The sequence below is a fragment of the Typopeltis vanoorti genome, chromosome 9, assembly GCF_054136105.1.
Source record: "Typopeltis vanoorti isolate ZY-2024b chromosome 9, IOZ_Tvanoo_1.0, whole genome shotgun sequence".
Taxonomy (NCBI): Eukaryota; Metazoa; Arthropoda; class Arachnida; order Uropygi; family Thelyphonidae; genus Typopeltis; species Typopeltis vanoorti.
Window position 1 is genome coordinate 33,950,873 of NC_143557.1, and position 25,690 is coordinate 33,976,562.

At 36.6% G+C, this 25,690-nt stretch overlaps 1 protein-coding gene across 2 annotated transcripts in view; it reads right to left on the reverse strand.

Annotated features, from left to right (window-relative positions):
* Nucleotides 1-25,690, reverse strand: part of LOC150102964 (rho GTPase-activating protein 44-like) — a 521,092-nt gene that overhangs the window by 340,153 nt on the left and 155,249 nt on the right. For both annotated transcript variants that reach the window (XM_090397793.1, XM_090397795.1), the window contains exon 5: nucleotides 9,837-9,913. In XM_090397793.1, coding sequence (XP_090253919.1) covers nucleotides 9,837-9,913 — 77 coding nt within the window. The remainder of the gene's footprint in view (nucleotides 1-9,836; nucleotides 9,914-25,690) is intronic.

Genomic DNA, 25,690 nt, shown 5'->3' on the forward strand with positions numbered 1-25,690 from the left:
GGAAAACAACGATCATCTTTCAATATTCTATTCATATTGTCTCCTAATGTTTTAGTTTTTTCTGTTGATATCTTTTATATTTCTCTTTTCTGATGCATTATTGAATGTATTTAATAATCTTTGTAGGTCATCTTCATTTTCTGCTAGTAAGATTATATCATTAGCATATACTATTATTCTTAATTTTTCATTTTTAATTCATATTCCACTTTTTCCATTTTGTTCACTTCCTTTATTATTTCATCCATCACTAAATGAAATAAGGTTGGACTTAATGAATCACCTTGTCTAATTCCTCTGATTATTTTAATTTCTTATGTATGTCCTTGTTCTGTACTTATTATAGAACTGTTATCTTGTGTGTGTGTGTTTTTAATTAATCAGTTCTAAAATTTATTTTGATATTTTGTCATTTTCAATATGGTTTACCTTATTAACTTACCTTATCTGTTTACCTTATTAACTGTATTCATCCAATGTTTTTGATAAATCAATAAAGTATGTATAAAGAGGTTTATTGTATTCACCTGATTTCTCTATTACTTGTTTTAATATAAATATGGTATCTATTGTTGATTTATTTTTCCTAAATCTTTGTTGCTCATCTGATAATTCAGTTAAATTATTTATCATATCTGGTGACAAGACATAGCAGTGTATTTGAACAGTGTTATGAAAAGTGTTTTTTTTTCTAAATTATATTGTGTAGATTTGCATAATAATGCTTTTGTGTAATAGCCAGACTTGATGTAATCATTATACTGTAGTATTATGGTTTTAAAAGTGTTTGCTTTGGTTGTTATGTTGATTAATGTGGAATTGCTAGTTAACGTTACAGAAATGGCATCAAAGAACTTTATGCTAGCAGTGAGGAAGGTCTCAACTCGGAATGAAGTTTTTCCCTGGACTTTTCACAGTGGATAAGATGCAACAATTGTTTCATGAATGAATCCAAAAACATTCAAGATTTATGGAATGTTAGATTGAATGATAAAAAGGAACATATTAAGTAATTGAGAAGTGTTATGAAAGGCTAGGACATTCCAAAAATGAGAACTGTGTTACAAGGAATAATCAGAAAATGGATGGGAGTGCTTGCAATGGTAATAATGGAAGTGATGTGGAAGAGCTTATGTAAGAGTAAATGAAAATGAAGAGTCAGGTTAAATGTATGGAGGAGGAAATCGAATATTTAAAGAAGAGCATAACTGATGTAAATAACAAGGAGGGTAATAAGAAGAAGCAAGTATCTAAAGATGATAGGATTGTTTATATGATGACTCAATCATTACAAGAGAGTAAAAACTCTTGTTCAGTACTAAGGAACTCAAAATGTTCGGAGAGGTGTGTTTTTCGTAAGTGAACTCTCGAGTTCCTTAGTACTGAACGAGAGATTTTGCTCTCTTAAGGTTTCTGCCTGGTCTTTGAGGAGAACCGATCATTTCGATACAGCTGTCGGGCCAGTGAAATCTTATCAAAATGGACTAATAGGAGGTGAATATAAGGATGCTTGGGCCTATCATGTGTTCTATAAGGTCCGGCTAGGGCAACTCGTAAATGCCGGCAAGTATTCCCATTAGCTCTCTGGTCAAATTTTGTACAAAACTTTTATAGTTCCTGTATTCAGCTTTGAAATAATGCTGGATTTAATATCCACTTGGTTTATATAATTTTGCATCGCTTAAATGAAGCCTTTCGGCTCTTTATTTTAGTAAATACTTTATGCACCGACAGAGAGTTCACTTACAAAAAATACACCTCTCCGACACTTCGAGTTCCTTAGTAGTGAATGAGAGTTTTTGCTCTCTTAGGTTTCTGTCTGAGAGAGCATTTTGAGTCTTCAGAGAAGGTGTTTTCCAGCATGGCCCATGTGTGGCTTTGTTAGTGGATGCTTTTCCCTGGAATATGAGCTGTTCTGCTCAGTGGTAGAGTGGGCCTGTCATTGAGTGGAACCAACGCTGAGTTGGACAATGGTCACTCGTAGGGAGTGGTCTGGGTGATTGCCTAATTTTTAGAGAGGCCTTTACTTAAACATAAGTCTCTGAGAAGATACAATCAGTTCGAAACAGCTGTCACAGTGAAACCTTATCAAAATGGACCAATAGGAGGTAAATATATGAACAATTGGGCAGCGATCATGTCTCCTATAAGGTCCAGCTAGGGGAATTCGTAAATGCCAGGGAGTGTATTCCCATAAGTTCTCTGGTCAAATTTCGTATGAAACTTTTATAGTTTCTGTATTTGGCTTTGAAATAATGCTGGATTTAATAACCACTTGATTTTATAATTTTGAATCGCTGAAATGAAGTCTTTTGGCTCTTTATTTTAGTGCACAAGACATGTTTTACAGGTGATAGAATAAAACGAATATCAGATGCTTCGCTTAGAAGGAAGGAAGGAAGGAATGGGCATCAAAATCAGGTAGTGGTAGGTACAAACAACTTGAATAGTGAGACAAAGAATATGAAAAGGGATTTGAAGAAGTTGTTGCAGGAAGTGAAGGGTAACAGTGTCACTGAGAAAGTGGTTAGTTTGTTTCCCAGATATGACAATAGTGAACGGAGAAGGAGAGCAATGATACTGAATAAAAATTGGCTGAATTGTGTCAGGCAGAGAGTGTTCAATTTGTGAATGTATGGAATGAATTCAAAGAGAAGTTAGAATGGTTCAAAGTTGATGGAATGCATTTCAATGGGTTTGGTATTGGTCATTTGGAGTGACTGTTGTTTACTAAGCGTACACAGGGTTCATACCAAATTAGTACCATTAAGAGTCAGAGAGAGGTTGAGAAGCAGGTTGTGGAAGGACAGGAAGTGAATGGATACAAAGGTGAGAAAGTGATTATAGCAGAGCAAAGTGATGCAGTGCAAAATAGTAGGGATGAAAAGAATATAAATGAAAATCAGAGTCAGGATCAGGGAAATGGGAATGTCCAGGATGAAGAGAGAAAAGTGCACTATAGCGGAAAGAGCAAAAGGGATTATGTTGATGGGATGGCCTCAAAGAGTGGAGAATTTTTATGCTTGTATACTAATGTATAGAGTATCAGAAATAAAAGCACTGAGTTTGTAGCACTGATTGAAACATATGCCCAAAGATAATTGGCATAAGTGAAACTTGTTTGATTGAGGATGATATACTGTCAGGACTTGAAATGGTGGGATATACAATTTTCTAGAAGGATAGAAAGATAAAGAGAGGAGGGGGGGAGTATTGTTAATGATAGCAGAGGAATTGTGTCCTTCAAGAGTCGAAGTGGAAAACAGTAGTATGTGTGAAGATTATTAAGCTGTTTGGTGTAAAGCTGACATCAGTAGAATAGTATATCTAATAGGATGCTGATATAGGTCAGGGAATGTGGAAAGTATTGATCGTGAAATGTTTAGACAAATTAGTTGGGCAGGTAAAACGAAGATAATCCTAATGGGAGATTTTAATTATAGGAATGTGGATTGGAAATAAGAGATAGTGTATAACAACAAGGAGAGTGAATTTATTGAGTTTCTGCAGGATAACTGTCTAAGGCAGCATGTGATGAAAGCAACATAAGGTTTATCAGTGTTAGGTATCCTCACAGGATGTGGTTGTGAATGAGGTATCAACACTGCCACCTGTTGGTGAAAGTTGATCATGAGGTATTAGGAAGGTAGTCAAACAGAAAAAGTTGTTATCAAGAAGATTTATATGTAGAACTATAAGGTGAGTAATTATGAAAAGCTCAGTACTCAACTAGCATCAACATTGGGTTGATGATTTCTGTAGAAAAGATGTTGATAGTGCATGGGAAATGATAAGACATTACCTAACACAAACAATGCATACCTGCATACCAAGAGTTAAGTGAATAAATAGAGTAAGAGTGAGATGGATGAATGGTGAAATTGAGCAAGCAGTGTTACAAAAGAAGTTGTTATGGAGTTAGTACAAGACAGTCGGAAGTATACAGATGCATGAAGAATATAAAGTGCAGGCCAGAAAAGCAAAAAGCATGCTTAAAAAAGAAAAAGTAGAATATGAGGAGATTGGCCAGTCAGAACAGAGCTAATCCAAGGGAATATTTCTGCTACATGGCAAGCAAGAGGAAAAATAATTATGGCAGGTTGATGCTGGTGGATAGTTATGGTAGCATAGTAACCATAGCATGCAATATAGTGGAATTATTTAATGAACACTTCATAGGCGTGTGAATGATGCTGTACAACATGTAGAAGAGAGGCAAGAATTAGGATAATTAAAGATGAAAGAATCAGAGGTGTATCAAGTGTTGATTGGGTTAGATGTTAATAAGGCTGTTCGAATTGGATGATATATCACAACATATTTTTAAAGAATCTGCAAAAGAGCCATGTCGTTTTGCTGGTTACAGAATGAAAGTCTTCCAGTGGGGAAGGTTCCTAAGGAGTGGAAAGGTTTGAGAAAAGGCAAAATAATACTTCTCCACAAGCATGGTTTGAGAACAGAAGTTTCCAATTACAGACTGGTCTGTATATCTGCAGTTGGAAAATTGGTTAGAAATAGAATACAGGATTGGGTTGATGAGCATAAATTCTCTATGACGGTTAGCATTGATTTCTGAAGGTTAGGTCTTGTTTTAGCAATCTGTTTATGTTTAATGATAAGGTAATGAATGTGTTGGATAAGGGAGAATCATATACAGCAATTTTCTTGAACTTTGCAAAAGCATTTGATTGATTATCATAAGATAAGTTGGTGTGCAAGCTGCAGAGGATGGGAATAGTCAGTATCTTGGATATTAGATAGATTGAAGATTTGCTCTCGCTCTCTCTCTGATTGATATCAGCACATCATGTATGATGAAGCCGTGTCTCAGAAAAGGAAGGTGGCCAGTGGCATTCTTATACCCCTACTGTTTACCTTGTCTGTTAATGATATTTCAAATGGATTCCCCAGTCGATCCATATGAAATATGGATTGACTGGAGATCTTCAAGTGTTTGCCAATAATGCAAAAGTTAGGTAGAATTATCAAAGTAGTGCTGATGTTAATTCTCTACAGGAACATTTGAATAGACTTTTTGCTTGGACAAATGAGTGAGGTTGCAGTTTTAATGTTAATAAATGTAGGATGTTATACTTTGGGATACAGAGATATAAGGCTACATACTGTATTGGTGGAGCTGTACTTCAGGAAGTGGATGAGATTCGGAACCCTGGAGTGATGGTGAACAGCAGACTGAACTTTCGAGGGCACATCACATTGCAAAGACTGCACATTGTAAAGCTGCTATGATAAAAACATATAGGGATAAGGAGGTGGTGGTGCCTCTATATAATTAATTGGTCAGACCACATATGAACTATTGTGCTCAGAGTTGGTCGCCTAGTTTTCATTGTGATGTGGAAACACTAGAGAGAGTCCAAAGACGAATAGCCAAAGTGATATCAGGACTCTGGAGTGTTGGTTATGAAGAGCATTTGAAATAATATGGATTACAGAGATTGGTGGATAGGAGGAAAACAGAAGATATGATAGAGACCTTCAAGTTAGTTAAGGGATTCTATCAGATTAATATAGAAGAAATTATAAAAAGAGTGGATGTTAAGATGGGAAGAATGAGAAGCCATCCCTGGAAGTTGTTTATAAATCTAGTTCTTCATAAATCAAGGTATTTGATTTGTTTTTTAGATATCTATGTCCACCTTAGATTAATCTTTTTACTAACTGTTTTTTTTTTCCTGATGCTTCTTTTGCCACTTCATGTTACAATATCTTGAAATGCTCTCCATTTTTTTCTGTTGTTTGTTTGTTTTTAAGGATGAAGAACTTGGATGTGGTGACAGCCCAAGACAGGAAGGTGTGGAGGAGACTCATTATCAACAGTGACTCCACTTAAGTGGGAGAAGCTGCAGAAGAAGAAGAAGAAGAAGATTGTTTGTTTGTTTTTTGTCTTGTAATGGGTCCAATTTATCTAACAATCTTTTCTGATATATGTATCTTATACTTTCATCCTGGAGTATATACTTTTCATCCTTATACTTTCATCCTATCCTGTATTTTGTTCTTCTCTGTATGTTTTGTTTTGAACTTTTATGTCTTTGATAGTTTCATTTTTCCTAACCAACATAAGGTGACTTCCTATATCTGTTGATGTTAGATCCCTTACATTAATTTTTTCTCACATGGTTTAGCTATTAGTTATAATGTAATCAATTACAGATCTTTGCCCTCTCTTATGGGGGGTGCTTAAGGGTCAAAGCTGTATAACTGAGAGGGGACCTCCACATAGCCTTTAAAGGAATGCGGAGAACCGACCAGGGCTTCTGACCTAATGTCAGAAGCCCTAGTCGGACCTCACCTTCTGAGGTCCTTCTGACCTCACCTTCTCGTGGTGCACCCTGTTGGGTATCTACTTTGAAACTGAACGAACGAGGATGGGCTGGCATTTTGGGATTTAGCCGACCAAATTGTATTCTTATTGGTTAAACCAAAATAAAAAATGATGGTACAACATGACAAAATTTCATGCCGGCTGGGGCGTCGCCTGGTTAAACAAGGCCCCCGTTGTTTTCGCCAGGGAACCAGGGTGAACAGCGAAAAGTCAGCTACTGGAACAAATCTGAAAACAAACCCCAACTCAACATCACCAGAGTTAAAGATCGGTACTATCAACGTAAGAAGCCTGAATGGCAAAGAAATGGAGCTAGCTGAGGAATTAGATAAGTACCAGATCGACATAATAGGGGTGACTGAAACAAAAAAGACCAAAACTGGTGAGATCTTTCTGAGCAATAAATACAAAATGTTATATTCAGGCAATGACAATCAAGGAAAAGAAGGAGTAGCCATAGTATTCAACACAAAAATACGAGGCTAATCTTCTTGAATGGCAGTCAGTCTCAAGTAGAGTAATGTGGGCAAATATGAGAATGGGGAACTGGACAATGAGACTTATTTGTGCCTATGGTCCCACAGAAAGTTCTACTAAGGTAGAAGTGGAGGAATTTTTTTAAGGCTTTAGAAAAAGCAACTGACACAATGAAAAAGGAAAAGTTGGTCCTTGTTGGGGATCTAAATAGTACAGTAGGAAATGATTGTGAGACATACAAAAATATTTTGGGAAAATTTGGAGAAAAGAGCAAAGCTAATAATAATGGCAAATATCTGTTGGATTTCTGCTCAGGACATGGACTGGTTATTACTAACACCATGTTCCAACATAAAAATGTGCACAAATTCACATGGAGAGAAGAGGCTAGGAATAAGAAAAGTCTCATTGACTATGTTATTGTTGATAGTGATGTTTTCTCCCTGGTGCAGGACACCAGAGTGTACAGAGGATTTGAAATTGGAAGTGATCACTATTTAGTCTTGAGCAGGATAAAATTGAATTTCATATTGAAAAGAATAACATGTAAGAAAGTTTTAAAGCGAATAAAAGTTGAGCAGCTCTCAGATGTGAACTGTAGACTAAAATACAGAAATATTATTGAAAAGAAAATGAAAGAGTTTGAGAACAGGAATCAAACCTTGGAGATTCAGTGGCAAACTCTGAAGGAAACATTGATTGATTCTGCCAGAGAGGCTTGTGGTGAGGTTGTGTGCAAGGATAAAAAAATCAGAACTCCCTGGTGGACACAGGAAGTTAAAGAGGCAGTGAAGGAAAAGAAGAAAGCATATCAAAAGTTCCTGGCAAATAAGTCAGCTTTTACTCTTACAGAATACAGAGACAAATGTAAGAAAGTTAAACAGTGTGTAAAACTAGCTAAACAAAAGTCATGGGAGGACTTTGGCAAGAATATAGAAAATAAATATCAAGAAGGTGGCAAAATATTCTGGAGGTTGTTGAAGAAGCTTAAGAATGGAGGAAAGAGTACTGTAAAAGGAATTAGAGATGATAAAGGTGACATGAAAATGGGAGAAAAAGATATCCTTGAAGTATGGAGTAATTACTTTGAAAAACTGCTAAATGAAACAAGCAGTGATGACAGCACAGTGATAAAAAACACTGACCAGGCATGCAGTCAGGAATACATATCCATACTTGAAGTAGAAAAAGCCATGAAAGGCTTGAAATGTGGAAAGGCAGCAGGAGTAGATGATATTCGACCAGAAATGCTGAAGTACGGTGGTATAAGAGTCTTACAGTGGCTGCACTGCATAGTTCAGAAAGCCTGGACAGAGGGACGAATTCCCGATGATTGGAGTAGAGCTCTCATAGTACCCATATATAAAAAAGGGAAATAAAACTGAATGTGAGAATTACAGAGGTATTTCCCTACTGAGTGTTCCTGGCAAGATCTATGCAAGTATACTTGAGAAACGGTTGAGAAGAATTGTGGAAGAAAAGCTTGGTGAAGAACAAGCTGGATTCAGGCCAAATAGAGGCTGTCAGGATCAGATCTTCACTTTACGACAAATAGTCGAGAAAGCATGGGAATATAACAAAGATCTGTATTTAAGTTTTGTCGATTTGGAAAAGGCATATGACAAGGTGCCAAGAGAGAAGCTATTCAATACGCTGCAGTTATATGGTGTCAATGGGGCATTATATCAAGCAATACTTAGTCTTTATTTGAGTTGTGAGTCAGCAGTTAGAATTGAAGGAAGTACAGGAAGATGGTTTAATGTTAAATCTGGTGTGAGACAAGGATGTACATTATCCCCTCTGTTATTCATTATCTATATGGATCACATTATGAAGGAATGTGGTATTAAACCTGATATCAAAATTGGAGATGTTAATGTCAGCTCTTTGCTTTATGCAGATGATGTTATACTTCTAAATACATCCGCTACAAGTCTGCAAGATTCTCTGACTAAATTGAATAGCTGTTGTAATAGATATGGTATGAAGGTCAGTAATAAAAAGACAAAGACAATGAAAATAGGCAGAATCATTGAAAATGTCAACTGTGTTGTGAATGGAGAACCTGTGGAACAAGTAAAACATTTCAGCTACTTAGGCACAATTTTTACTGAATATGGTAAACTAAATATAGAAATAGACAACAGAATCAGCAAAGCTGGTATCGTGGGAAGTCAATTGAATAAATTGATATGGAATTAGAAAGAAATTAGTCGGAACACTAAATTAGCTGTATTCAAGACTGTGTTCAAACCAATTTTAACTTATGGATCTGAGAGCTGGGTCAAAAGTAAAACACTTGACCAAAGACTAGAGACCGCAGATATGAGAGTCCTGAGAAAGATTATAGGTGTGAACAGATGGCTTCAATGGCAATATCATATTAAAAACGAGGATATTAGGAAAGAACTTGACATTGTCAGCATCCAGGAATGCGTTAGCAGAGCTAATCTCAGGTGGTATGGTCACTTAAATAGAATGGGAGAGGAAAGATTAGCAAAACAAGTGTTCTCTGCCAGGTTGGCAGGAAAACGACCCAGAGGAAGATCAAGATATAGGTGGATTGATACGGTACAAAGTGCCTTAGATGATAGAAATATAAGATCTGATAATGTTGGAGTCTTGACAAGTAACAGACTGATTTGGAGGAAAATTGTAGATAGGAAGTTAGTAATGATGTAATTTTTTCATGTAGTACTGTCATATCCTGTACACCCCTTGAGGGTACATGGCAGGAATTTGATGATGATGATGCCCTCTCTTATTCTCCCATGTTATTTTATGCTGTATTTTATATTAATGAATTATTCTTCATTCATTATTTGTACAAGACTCCATTTTCATTGATTATTTTCTCATTAAATTTTCTCATTTATTGAAGAAAAAGGGTTCTTAAACATCAATAAAATTATGTTCACTATTTATAATTAAAGTTTTTTTTTTTCATTTTAGATTAATTTTTTTTAATAAAAATGAAAAATATTCTACAATTAAACAGTTTGCTACTTACTTAGTTTTAGCCAAATCCATATCAAGAGTAAGCCTTGCAAGCTGCTTCCTTAATCTTGCTATGTTTGGTATTTCTGTCTGAACATGGAAATGAATTGAAAACATATTAGAATCTCTGTACCCAGCGGCGGCGCCTAGTATGTTTCTTGTGTGTGCGATTAATGTTCGGCACCTTTCCAAAAAAGTTTTTTTTTTAATAAAGTGTGAATAAAACGAACAGGAAATGAAAAACAAACGAAAACGGCTTTACAGTATAATGTTACCTAAGGATTAGTCCTGCTTATACAAATTTTTTTTACACGAAACTCAACAATTAATCATAAATTGATTTATGATACATCAAAAAATAAAGAAGAACTATTTTAGGTATATTTTCGTAAATTTCAATCAAAAATTACAGTGATATAATCGGGTCCAGGATACAATTTCAGAATTTATTTGTTTGTTTCTGAGAAGATCTGAAGGGGCCTGAAAGGAAGACGACATACATTCATAATTATATGTACCATTCTGTACCATTCGTTGTTCGTTTAAACTCTTATCTCATATTTTTTGATATCTTTTAGGCATCTGTGTATATTACACACTTCGCACATGGCATCAGCTGGGCCTATCTGTACCATACAAATGCCTTTCTCACTCCTTCTGCCACCTCAGTTTCTGTTGTTGTTTTTTTTTTTTTTTTTTTTTTTTTTTTTTTTATTGATATTACCAATTGCGCATACCAATTGCACATACCAATTGCTAATAGTATATTAATTCAATCCAACCCAATACCAAATGGAAAATATTTAAACATGTCCTTTCTATCTCTTGTGAGTTTGTACATGTCATACTTTTTCATTTACTGATTTTGGACAACAACCATTTCACCTATCTGACTACTTTCATCTTCATTAATTTTCAAGCTAATCTTGCCCTTTTATGATTGTATCACCTTACTAACCACTGCTATTCTGCTTCACACATTTCCATGAACTTCACTTGATTTGAACCTATTTATTTTCTGCTCTCCAATACTTCTTAAATAAAATCACACTTTTTTACACACTTCCTTACCATGCCATCCTCTCTTTCAATCCACACATTAACCAGTTCTCACTGCAAAAAATGTCACATGAATACATGTGGTGTTTCTTGCACTGAAGATAACTTGGATCTGACACACATAAGTACATATAAACTCACTTATGCAAGTACAATAAATCATAACATATCAAATGTCTGGATTTTGAATTTCTTAATTAAATTCTATAAAAATACAGAAAAATAGAATTAAAAAGTATCCAGTTAAGAATGAGTATTGTTAATGCAATGATATATTACTTCTTAATACAATGATAAGAAATACTGTTTTTATTACAATGCAGCTCAGGATAAAGAAGCCCAAGATAATGAAGATGGACTTAAAATTGGTTTATAAATTAAATATGGCACCAATGAAATCTAAAAATTTCATGAAAGAAATCAAAAATCATGGCATTTAAATGCAAGTGATAGATACAATTTAATTATTTAGGTTGCATAATAACATATCTAAAAGACAAAGATATATATATATATATATATATATATATATATATATATATATATATATATATATATATATATTATTATTATTATTAGAATGCTGGTTTACTCGGTTTGTTATCATATTGTAAAATATTTAATGACTGAATGCCGAGGGTTTTAAGTTCTGAGTTAAGGACTGAGTTCTAGTTGAACTCTCACAGTTCTGCCATTCAATATTGGTGCACATGCAATTTCACATGCTTGCATACATGTGCATGACGCTTCAACTAGAACTCAGTCTCCCATTTAAACTTTAATAAACGTCAATTGTCATGTTCCGTTGTATTAGAAATGCAATGCTTTTAAATATGGTCTTTCTGTTTTTTATATATTTTTATGATGTTACACCTGACGAAGTCGGCTTTCCGATGAAACTAGTCGTGTGATCTGTTAAAGTTTTGATTTTAAAACCATCGGCATTCAGTCATTAAATATTTTACAAGATATATATATATATATATATATATATATATAAGAATAAATTTCAATAAACAAAGCAGGAAATGAGACTTTAAATAGAGATAATGAGCTAGCAACTAGCACATAATCACATGTTATCTATACTGCAATACTTGTGCCTGGAGGGAGACCTAATAGTGGTATGCAGGATACTGCCAGGGGGTCACATTACAGCATGAAGATTTGATGCTGTTCTGTATGGGTGAGACATCTAAGAGTTCCTCTTCCCACTATGTTTCCTCCTGTTCTTTTTTCTCTCTTCACCTCTGAAAAGAAAAAAAAACAAACTAGTGTTCCGCCCTAGTGTTCAATACTCTCATCCATGCTCTTCCTCCTATACATCAATAACCTTCTCTCTCATGCTCTTCCTCCTATATATGAAAAACTTTCTGTTTCTAACTTCAAATCCTATTTTGCTGATGTCAGTACACACCATTCCTCCTCAATTATGAAACCTTGTAGTACTAAAATGATTCAAGCTTCAAGACCATCCATAAATAACCAATGTTGAAAACACTAACCTCCTTCACATTTTCAAATGATATAACAACTTTCTAGTGAATTTCAATGCTATCAAAACACAGTCCTGTCTTATTACCAGGAGGAAAGATCCTACTTCACATCCTCTTCAAGATCAGTCCCCCCCCCCCCTTGTTGGGCTGACTTTCATCTAGCTTATCCTGGCATAAGCATAATTACATTAGCCTCTTCAGCCTCCAAAAACTTAATAGTTTTTTTTTATTTCAAAATACTACTCAGTACCTAATATATTATAAATATCAAATCTGACTGACCTTAGAAATACTGTTCTCACATTTGGAATGGTATCAAAAAACTTCCCTGAGAATTCTCGATTGTATTCAGAAGAGGACAACCTTCCTAATAGGTGACCTCTCACCCTTTCAGACTCCATCCAGTAACTTTCTCATAGATGCTCAGTTTCTGTATTATGCCTTTTTTTTTATTGGTACTTTCATAGGCATTTCTCCAGCAAACTGGTCACAACCATTCTTCCACTTTCCTCTAATCATGTAAGAAAAAGCAGCTAATGGTCAGCATCCATATATGGTTCAACTCCAAACACATTCCTCTGCTTTTTGAACCTTCTCCATACTGTTTTTTCCAATGAATACAATCTCCATCTTTTCATGAACTTGTTAATAGAATCCTTCTTTCTCCCTTTATGACATCTGTGTATGTGTGGGTGGTGAGTAATACAAAACATTGGATAATAAGCTGAAGTGTTTGCTGTAAGCAATGACAAGTGAGCTTCTCTTTCAAATTTCATGATAATGTTCATTTATCAACCAGAATACCTGACAATCCTCTCCTCTAGCCCAACATTCTAGATGTGATTTTCTTTCTTTCCTTTTCTTTTTTTTAAACCAGTTCTTCTTCCAGCTGAGGCAATTTCTCCTCTTGGTAATCCAGATCATATTCTCATACGTGCTTCATCTAGATGCTATTCACAACCACATATTCTTTTGCCACTTCAACAACTCCAAGTGGGAAGATCTTGGAGATAATCTCCATTTATATTGTCAGAGTACTGTTTCAACTCCCCAGATTCAAACACTTGTGAACTTGTTACAGAAATGATCCAAAATAGAATGATGGCATTTGTTCTCTTCTATGTTCAAAATTCCTGTCCAATGCCCAAGTCATGATTTTCCAAGATGTCTACCAAGGTCCAACATAACAAAACAGCATATTATAAGTGACTTGAGAAAAAAACTATAGCTTCATTCATGGCTTACAATGAAACCCACAACTACTATAAAATAATCATCGAAAAACACAACCAGATGGTACTATTACAACATCACCTAAAGATAAAGTTGACCTCCTGCCATTATCCTTATCATTCAACACTTTAACAGATAACAAAGACTAATCACCTTCAACTATAACCGGAACATAGCATCTCATGCCTTTTGCCAAAAAGATATTAGAAGAATCTTGAACAACCTGAATACCAAAAAGGCTTCTGATTCTGAAGGATCTCAACAATTGTACTAGTACTTAATTTAAAAATGTGCTGCTGAATGAACACCTGTTCTTTATCATCTCTACATTCTATTATACTCAGCTAGCATTCACTACACCAGGGGTCAGAAGACATTTTCAGAGAAGGGCAGAATAGCAGTATTTTCAGTTACATGTCCAAGAGGTAAATTCGAGGATATCATAAACTTATATATAAGATAGAAAACAAAATTTACACATTTTTTTCATTAACAAAATATAAAATAATATAATTGTGTAGAAACAGATTTTTCGGAAATTAGTGAGAAGTATGGAATTCTTCTTTCTGAGACATAATTACCCTTCTTTAGGGTTCAAAGTCAGTGTTCTCAATAAACTAAACAATTGATTGCAAACTCATCAGATAAGAATCTAGAAGATTTTATATGTTTCACCTTAGAAAATGTATTTTCTGAGCAATCAAAATTGAATATAAACAAATATGTACCAATATATTGCCGGCCTGGTTGGCCAAGTGGTTAGCATATCTGCTGTCCAGCCAAAAGGCTGCGGGTTTGAATCCAAGCATGGGCATTGATGTTTGTGATTTGTGAAAATACTAGTGGTGGTGGGCAGTAGATGGCGTTGGTGTAGTTTGTTAGTGTAGGTTTGTTAGTGAAGAGAAGGAGAGTTGAAGAGTTCATCATGTTGGAGGCTTAATGGATTTTTTACAACACTCAAAAAGAATTAAAATAGAATTTAATACTTCCTATATTTCGTCCTAGTCACTAGGACATCTACGGGGATTACAAAAACAATTAATGTAACATATACACAAATAGCAAACAATACTAAGCCCAACCACGTGGGTGACACTAAAGTCCTATCTAGGTAGAGCACCCTCTAAGGGCAGTAGTAGGTGGCCTGGAATGTAATGTGGGAACTCTGGTGATGAGTGTAATTCGGAGGAAAATTGTAGATAGGAAAGTAATAATGATGTAATTTCTTTTCATGTAGTACTATCATATCCTGTACACCCCTTGAGGGTACATGGCAGGAATTTGATGATGATGATGATGATATCACAAAGACATCTCCACAGGCAATAGTGCTGCAAACAGAAGAAAGGCAGGCAAAGAAGACAAAGTACTACATGACATATCCATAATATTAACTGTCTTGAAAAGGTGGACAGTGTACATCATTCTTTGTAATTGAAGATTAAACTACCATCTAGAAAATGATTTCTCAACCGAGGTTTTATTATTATTATTATTACCCCAAGACCTCAGGGAGTCAAAGACTCATCTGGGAGGTCCTTTTATCACACACACACACACACACACACACACACACACACACACACACACACACACACACACACACACACACACACACATCTCATCATACCATGTCTTAAACACACTCAAACTCCTTGCAGACACCACACTCTTAGGCAAGGCATTCCAATCACTCACAACTCTGCACGAAAAAAACCTGTCTCTCACTCCCCTACTCACACCCTCTTTATACAGTTTCCAGGGATGACCTCTGGTTCTCCTCTGATCTCCCACTATTCTCTGTAGAACTTCTTCCATTGATCCTATAATAACCCCTTACCAACTTGTAGGTCTCAATCATATCTCCCCTATTCCTCCTGTCCACCAGACTCTGCAAATTACATCTTCTCAATCTTTCCTCATACTTGACATTCCAGAGGTCAGAAACTACCTTAGTCAGTCGCCTTTGGACCCTTTCCAACATCTCTTCATCCTTCCGAAAACCTGGTGACCAAATCTGGGCACAATAGTCCATGTGTGGCCTAATCAAAGCCTTATACAACGGAACAAGAATCTCCCTACTACTACACGTCAGTGTCCTCCGCATCATTCCCAGAAGCCGTTGTGTTGTCTTCACAATTTTGGCGATGTGGCCCCTAATTTTAGATCCTTATCAACTATCACCCCCAGATCTCTTATTTCCTCTACCTCCAACAATATATTCACCAAGCATAAATTCTGCAACCCATCTCATCATCATCATCAAATTCCTGCCATGTACCCTCAAGGGGTGTATAGGATATGATAGTACTACATGAAAAAAATGACATCATTACTAACTTCCTATCTACAATTTTCCTCCGAATTAGTCTGTTACTTGTCAAGACTCCAACATTATCAGACATTATATTTCTATCGTCTAAGGCACTTTGTACCATATCAATCCACCTATATCTCGGTCTTCCTCTGGGTCATTTTGCTGCCAACCTGGCAGAGAACACTTGTTTTCCTAATCTTTCTTCACCCATTCTGTTTAAGTGACCATACCACCTGAGATTAGCTCTGCTAATGCATTCCTGGATGCTGACAATGTCGAGTTCTTTCCTAATATCCTCGTTTTTAATATGATATTGCCATTGATGCCATCTGTTCACGCCTATAATCTTTCTCAGGACTCTCATATCTGCAGTCTCTAGTCTTTGGTCAAGTGTTTTACTTCTGACCCAGCTCTCAGATCCATAAGTTAAAACTGGTTTGAACACTGTCTTGTATATTGAAAGTTTATTTTTCACTTGGTTAGAATATAATAAATTTAGTTTAATCCTTTATCCAAGTGTGAGCAAACAAAGTTTGCACCTGAAAGTGTCTTCAGGACTAGGGTAAGGTGGTACAACACCAGGGCACTCCTTGCAAAGGTGGAGCAAGCTACCAACTCTCCTATCTCAGTATCTCCCATAATGTAAAACACATCTCCTTGCGGATATGTCTAATGTTATGCATTAAGGGAAGGGCCACAACCCAGACTAGTTTCGACCTTCATTGAGGTCTCTTCAGTGGGAGCCAGGCCCAAGTGGAGATACCAGGCAGAAGCATTAGCAGGTCATCTCTACCTATATGAGTTGCCAAATGGTGTGCCACCCTTTTTTAATACATTACTCTGGATTTAGAGAAAGATGTTGAAAGTTTATTTTTCACTTGGTTAGAGTATAATAAATTTAGTTTAATCTTTTATCCAAGTGTGAGCAAACAAAGTTTATGCCTGAAAGTATCTTCAGGACTGGGGTAAGGTGGTGCAACACCAGGGCGCTCCTTGCAAAGGTGGAGCAAGCTACCAACACTCCTATCTCAGTATCTCCCATAATGCAAAACAAATCTCCTTGCCCCAGTACCACCTTACCCCAGTCCTGAAGATTGGCCTCGTATTTTGTGTTGTATACTATGGCTACTCCTTCTTTTCCTTGATTGCCATTGCCTGAATATACCATTTTGTATTTATTGCTCAGGAAGATCTCACCAGTTTTTGTCTTTTTTGTTTCAGTCACCCCTATTATGTCGATCTGGTACTTATCTAATTCCTCAGCTAGCTCCATTTCTTTGCCATTCAGGCTTCTTACGTTGATAGTACCGATCTTTAACTCTGGTGATGTTGAGTTGGGGTGTGTTTTCAGATTTGTTCCAGTAGCTGACTTTTCATTGTTCGCCCTGGTTCCCTGGCGAAAACAACGGGGGCCTTGTTTAACCGGACGACGCCCCAGCCCATGAAATTTTGTCATGTTGTACCATCATTTTTTATTTTGGTTTAACCAACAGAAATACAATTTGGTCGGCTAAATCCCAAATTGCCAGCCCATCCTTGTTCATTCAGTTTCCAAGTAGATATCCAACAGGGTGCACCACGAGAAGATGAGGATTGGACATTAGGTCAGAAGCCCTGGTCGGTTCTTGTTTTCCAAATGTTAAAACATTACATTTTGCAACATTGAACTCACATCCCCATTTCCGTGCCCAATCACTCAATTTATTCAAGTCTTCTTGTAAGGGTTTCACAGAATCCTAGTTCTGCAAGAGATGATGATTGGGTAAAAAAAAAAACTGTATAATTATGTATTAATAATTATACAGTTTATATAATTATATAATTATGTATGAATCTCCAAGGTTTGATACCTGTTCTCAAACTCTTTCATTTTTTCTTCAATAATTTTTGTGTATTTTAGTCTACAGTTCACATCTGAGAGTTGCTCAACTTTTATTCGCTTTAAAACTTTCTTACATGTTATTCTTTTCAATATGCATTCAATTTTATCCTGCTTAAGACTAAACAGTGATCACTTCCAATTTCAAATCCTCTGTGCACTCTGGTGTCCTGCACCAGGGATATTTTTATAATAAAAATTATTATAAAGATATAATTTTTTTCTAGGGATTCCCTGAGAACTAAAAATTATTTCAAGGATAGGATTCCTCCAGGGTAAAAAGATTGAAAAAGACTGTTCCAGAGAATAAAAAATTATTACAAAACAATAAATTATTACACTGTTTCAGCCTCCAGGGTGAGGTCTGCTTTGGGGGTAATGAGATATACAAGCATAATAACATCATCGCATCTCATGGTAAAGTGTGAGAATTCTCTTCATTAACTGTAAGATAAATACATAATATGCAAGATAAGCCTATCTCTCCTAGTGCAGGAAAAAACATAACAAAAGAACATTTTTAGTTGAATATCAGACTCTTAAAAAAGTTGGTAAACAAGTTAAAAAAATGTAAGGTCCCAAATCATCTTAAGAAACATGTAATTTCAGTGCTTGAGAAATGACTGAAATTGTATTTTAAAAGCCTTGGCAGAGAGTACACTTTAATAACATCAATCTCCTGACTGTCAACAAGTATTATTAAAAAGCAACTTCTGGTTTACTAGGTAAACCGAAGCCTCAGATGAATACAATGTTCTAACAGCATGAAGCAGCAGTGGAAGATGAGGTCAGCCAGTTGACAAAATTCTTGAAATCTCAAGAACATCAGATTTTATTTTATTTTATTATTATGATTTTTTAACACGAATCTCATGAATAAAATGTTGTAAACTTATGCTATATTAAAACAGTAAACTCTTGATTTAACGGACCCCGAATCAACGGACTTCGGATTTAACTGACATAAACTGAAATAAATCTGTATTTATTTGACAAATAAATACAGATAATGAAATAATGAATAAAAAATATAAATAATATGATGGTTAATCAGAAGCGATCGGCAGTGTTTATAAATTGTGTCTTCAGATACATTCACATATATTTGTGACATTTCTACATAGAACAAGCATAATGCAGAAACTGAACATCTATGAAAGAAGGACTGAAGCAGATCTGTGAAAGAGGAATCATTAATTAACCAGACTGCCTTCTGGATAACACTGAGCATTAGAGAGGATTTTGGTGCACCACCCCAAATGTGTGAGCAATATTCCATGGTTGGATGGATTTGGGATACATAGCAGCTGTAAAAGTGTGAAGTAGTATATACAGCTGTTTGCATCTCACCATAGCTTCTGCAGTATACAAATTTGTTTTGGCAGCTGCAGAAGCTATGGCGAGATGTGTTTGTGTCAGGAAAGGCTGAAATATAGGTCAGTCCAAGAAGGGATATCTCATCAAATTTCAATATCTGGTATTACTGAAAGTTTAAGGGATGGAATGTGAGATCTTTCTTGTGAGAGATCAGGCAGGACTTCAGATAGAAATGAAGTCTACAAGGCTGTCCTTACCCCACTGACATACAGCTAGGAGATCAACGTTCAGGACATTGGTCATGGTGGAGCTTGTGAGTTGTAATAATTGGGCAATACAAAGTTTGTCAAATGAAAAGAAGGAATGGAGTGTACTGTCATCAATGAAGCTGGATTTGAAGTCTGTAAGAGCAGGCCATTTATATACAGGAGGAAGAGAATGGGTGAAAGTACAGTAGCCTGGCATGTTCTTGCATTGGTCGAAAAACTATCCACCACCGCTGAGTGAGAAAGCTGGTGTTCAGGTTGCAAACGGTGGAAGGCAGACCATAGCAGTTTGCTCAGTAGGCCCTGAACCTGTACCAAACCTGATCAAATACACTGAAATGTTGGGAGCAATCATGAGCTTCTCCAAATTCTTCCATGGCATGAGTCCAGAGGTAGGCAGTGAAGACTAAAAGATCAGCTATGGATTGAGAGTGGAAGAATCCATATTGTTGTTATACCACAGATAGGTTTCCAGGAGGTGCAGAAGTTAGCTCTCACTGACCTTCTCCATAGTTTTTGAGAGAATACAAGCAAGAGCAATTGGATGGGAGGTTGAGGGCTGACTTTTATCACTTTTCTTTGAAATGGGCTGGAAGAGGCCTCTTTCCATGCTGTAGGGTGGCAGTTGATTAGGATACAGTGAAGAGTCATTGCAGGATAGGTGTTAGTTCTGTGGCACAAGTTTTTAGCATGATAGGTGGAATATCATCAGAACCAGATGGCTTGTTTGTTCAAGTTATTAAGCATTCTTCAGATCGCTTTCTGGCAGAAGACTGTGTGCAGCATAAGGTGAGCAGTTCTTGGTAAAGTGGGAGAACTTGTCTCTAGTTATCAGTGGAATTTGAAGAAAAGACTGATGCCAGTAAGTCAGCCTTGTCTTTGAGTTAAGTGACTATAATACCATCAGAATGTGAGAGTGGTGGAAACATGGGTGGACAAAAGTTGCATCCAATGGTCTTGGCAAGAGACCAGAAGACCTGACTGCCATTTGGACATGAGACAAGTTTGATATTTGGCCCTTTCAAAATCTGATGTGGATTTGTTGATGGTTTGTTTATAGCTGTTGTGAGCAACTGGAGTTTTGGTCTTGAGACTTGTGGTATTCTTATACTGCAATGGCACTTTTCTTGAGAATCAAGGCTTGGATGATAGCTTTCATTCCTGTGAGGATGATTAGTTATTCAGTTATCAGAAGAACAGAAGTAATCGTTGGATCATGAAATGGAGGAGAGATGCCACAGAGATCATACCATTTGGTACTCTAGAAGGACACAAGACTGAGAACTGTTGAGTGAAGGTTGTTCCATGGCAAATGAGACTTGTAGTCTGAGTTACCAATAGGAGAGCTGACTTCAATTCCAAATATAATTTGAAACTGAAGCTTGTTAAGAAGAGATCAAGGCAGATTGGATGGGAAGGTGTCAGGTAATCTGGTAGGGAGACTGACGATCTGTGTTAGGTTTGGCATTAATTAGCATCCCTACCTGAATGATGATAAGTAGAAGTGGAGAAGGGAATCCAATGAGTTGTGGATGTTGAAGCCTCAAGAAGGATTATTACCCCTGCAACCACTGTACTTGGTCTCCTTCCAGTCATCAACTGACAAAGTGAGTGGTAGCAGAATTTAGCACTAGACGATCATGAACCTCATGACTCATTACTATCCAGCTCAGTCCCATGCACTATCTAACAGCTGTGTTGCAGAATCGTTTTGCTGCTGTACCCTGAAATGGGTGAAGAGACTGAACCCCTACAGTGTAATTGGCATGTCAGTGAGGGTCTTGCAATGTATGTGGGGAAGAAGGGGGGGGGGACTGGAACCGTTGCTCTAGACTCCAAACACTGCTGCAAGCATTTCATTTGTCAATGAAAGACATCTATCACCTAGAATGTTAAATATACAAAAACGTTTATGAGCATCATGGTTGTGGCATATGTATGTAATATCCCATGTGGGCATGTTAGCATCTCATACAGAGAAAATGATTACATGATGGAAGGCTTGCAATGAAAATGTTCAGAAAAAGAAAGAACCGTGCTTTTCAAGTTTAAATGTGAAATCTGAATAAGAGCTGACTAAATAATTTGAAATGCCTTATGGCTAGGTGGCATATACATTATCTACATATCTGAGCCATAGTTTTGGTTTTAAAGGGAAGGGAGGTCTAGATCTCTAGAGCTACATTTGGTTTACCCGAAGAAACTTCCTTTAATTCATTTTTTCTTTAATTTCAAAAATTACCGTATTTGCCGGCATATAAGACGCACTTTTTTTTTTCTTTGAAAATAGGTCTGAAAAACAGGGTGCGTCTTATACGCCAATACTCAGTTTTCTATTACTTTCATTTCTGGAAATTTTCTCTGTTCCGAGTTATGCGATTTCTTTTTTTTGCTTTCTTGCTGTGTGAGAGAGCATTCCAGTTACGCAGAGTTCAGTGGATGCGCTGTCATCGATGATCACTGTGTTCCTGTTCATTTAAACTTTCCAATTGTTGTCGCGGTTGTTGTGAATGGTGATAAATTTCTGCCGTTAAATTTTCTCTATATTTCTTAGCAAATTATGGCTGAAAAATGTTGGCATTGCTACAATATCGCATACAAGCTACGTGTGGTTGCGTATGCTAAAGAATATGGAAACAGGACTGCAGAGAGGCATTTCGGGCCACCCCCAACTGAGAAAATGATAAGAACTTGGTGGAATCAGAAAGAGGATCTAAAAAAAGCAACTCACAGTAAACATAACCTATGAAATGGAACTGCAAAATGGCCAGAACTTGAGGCAGAACTAATACTTGGATTTTAGACCACAGAAAAGCGAGACTTTCAGTGTCTACAAAAATGATTACTCATTAAGCGAAAGCGATAGCCACTAACAGAGGGATCACCAACTTTACTGGATCAACATCATGGTGTTCAAGATTCATGAAGAGAAATCAGCTATGTACGCGGACTAAAACAAAAATATCACAAAAGATGCCAGCTGAATATGAAAAAAAAATGATTGAATTTCATCGATTTGTCATTAATGCAAGGAAATTAGAAAATTTTGAACTTGAACAAATAGGAAATATGGACGAGGTTCTGCTGACTTTTGATGTGCCCTAAAATAAAACTGTAGATTCCTCATTAAATAAAAATCTCAGGATGAGAGTAAGATGTAGAAAGTTTTTTTACCTTGGGTATATATTATGTTAAAAATACCAAGCAATTTTATAAGCTAGGTTTTTAATCCATTTTCTCAAGTAAGCAAAGAGACAACTACGTCAAGTTTGCTGCTGCACGTTCTACATCTTACTCTCATCCCGATATTTTTATTTAATGAGGTGAAAGCATCTTATGGTAACTTGTTTAGGTAAAATTTATAAGCTCTGTATTACTTCACCCTTGGTATTTTTTTTAGGTCTGGCTCCCACTGACGAGACCTCAATAAAGGTCAAAACCGGTCTGGGTAGTGACCATTACCTTAATGCATAGCATCATACATCTTTGCAAGGAAATGTGCTTTGCATTAGGGGAAAATTCAAGGAAAGTGATTGGATCTTACTCCACCTTTACAAGGAGTTGCACTACATGCAGCTGCAAACTTGACTTACTTGTCTGTTTGCTTACTTGGGAAAAAGGATTAAAAACCTAGCTTATAAAATTGCTTGGTATCTTTAACATATATATATATATATATATTCCAAGCAGTGTGTATATATATATATATATATATACACACTGCTTGGAAAGAAATCAATGGACAACCTCATGGGCAAGGTACATTGTGAAATGTAAATAAGTCACGTGTTTGTAACTAGTATAAATTGGAGGAATATGATGCTCCCAAATCAGTGCAATTGTGTTCAGGTGAAATGGCTGCAAGAAAGGAAGTGGAGTTTGAAAGAGGCATTGTGACAGAATGCCAGTTGCAGGCCTATCTGTTTGGCAAACTGTTGACAAATTGGGCCATCCCAGGTCAACAATCGTGATACCATACTGAGATGGAAGTGCAGCGAGTGCTACCGACAATGGATGACTCACTGCACTCACGAAATATGACCGTAGGGAGCTACGAAGGATAATATGTAAAAACCGCCATTCGTCAGCCAGCATGTTTAATGTAGAGTTCTGGGCATCAAATGGAAAGTCTGTACAAAAACATTCAAACTGAGGCTCACAACATAGGTTTCCATGGTAGGGTCACAATATGAACCATGTCATAAGGCTGCTACTGTGACTAAATGGTTTGTGGACATGAATGTCACCACACTTGACTGGCCTCCACAGAGCCCTTATTTCAACCCTATGAACTAGAGCATTGATCGCTATCACACACTTGTGGAAAGTATGCCCTTTAGAACTGCTGTAGTCATCACAGCAAAAGGAGGTCCCATACCTTATTAAGGTGGGTACACTGACTTCTTTCCAATTAGTATATATATATATATATACAGGGTGTTCGGGATAAATTTGACAGTTTCGTAAGGAAAAAGAAAATCTTCTTTGTATCTATTAAATTTAATGAATTGACAAAAAAAATTACAGGCAGAGTTAATTACAATACTATCAACAAGATTTACTCAAAATAACCACCATTAGCATCGATCACAGCTTCAATTCTGCTTCGGAACCTCGAACAAGCTGATGCTACAGTCTCCTTGGGAAGGGCCGCAAAAACTGTTTTAATTTTATCCATTAACTGGGCTTTTGTATTACTGGAAGTGCGATTGGTGTCTTTTTCAACTGCGCCCCATACAAAATAATCCATGGGGTTAAGGTCTGGGGAGTTTGGAGGCCAAACATTTGGACTGGTGAAGTCGTAGAAATTTTCAGACAACCATTTTTGAATTTTGCCAGAGGTGTGGCAAGGGGCCGAATCCTGCTGCCATACATACGGCCTACCATTGGCTACCCTTGTTATCCAGGGCTTGACTACAGTTAGCAACTCCACGAACAAAGCCCGAATTCCAATGCCAGGGTTCTTCAACACCTGTTCCTGCAGATTTGCGAGGAATTCTGCTGTACGAACGCAATCAGATCGTCTGCTAGGGATCTTTCTTCTTGCTACATCCTCGTAGTCACCATTGCAAGTCTCTAGTTCATGCCTGATTGTTTTTACTGTATTCAGGGAGCATTGGGCAGCAGTCGTAATATCCTTATTTTGATGGCGGGCACGAATCATCATGATACAAGTTATTCTCTTCCATGATTCAGGTGGGTTCCAGCTATCCATCCTTTCTGACATCTTGTATATGAATGAAGAAGGGTCCAAACTTTTAAATGAAGAGAAGTGTGTGTTAATACATGTAACTTACGGAAAAATATAATTAATTATAAATATGTCAAATTTATCCCGAACACCCTGTAAATAAATCATGACAGGCAGTGTTGAGGGGCACAATCTCCTTTGTGTGTGGGGGAGAGGGAACTGTAAAACTTAAGACCATCACAGCTCTCGTATAATCATTCTGTAAGAAAACTACTTTTCCATTTGAAACTATAGTGTGTTTTTCTGCAAGACCAGGTTGTTCTTGGATAACATGAGCCAGAACAATCCTGATAATACTTAAAAATATTAAATGTTATCCAAGAGCTATATTTTGAAAAATGTTAACATGCCTAAGACTTTAAAAGATGTAAAATAATTTGTAAAATGTCATATCAGACAAAGTACGAATTTTTCTTGAATTTCCCATGGTACAATATAGGAGAGTGGATAAATAACAGATTCATCTCGAAAAATGTGTGAGTGGTGGTTAAAGTATTGGAAAAGTTGGTTAAAAGTAAAATCCAGCAGTGGGTGAATAGGAATACAATACTCTATAGTGGACACCTGGCTTTATAAAAGGTAGGTCCTGCCTTACTAATTTACTAATGTTTTAAAACAGTGACAGCAGAATCAGGGAAAGGAAATGGCTGATACTGCTGGACTTTGCAAATGCATTTGACAAAAATCATCACCACCATCATCATCATCATCATCATTCTTTCCAAGGATTTAGGCCTAGAGTAGTCTGTTTTTGCCTTAGAAGTCATTCTTGAATCTCTTTAGAGGATGTCCTGGTTTTCTTTTTCCTAGCGGTTTGTTAGGAAAAAGTCTTGCCCTTTTTGGAATTCTTCATCCTGTACAAACCAGAAGATGGCAAACACAGTAGAGGAAGACCATGCAAACAATTTTGGCAATACATATGTGAAACCATCAGTAGACTGAACTGCAAAACTCCATCTGACATCTACCAGTTAGCTTAAGACAGAGAGACTTAGAAGACCATAATTTGCAATATATAAATCTCTTTTCTCTTTTCACATTGTACCATA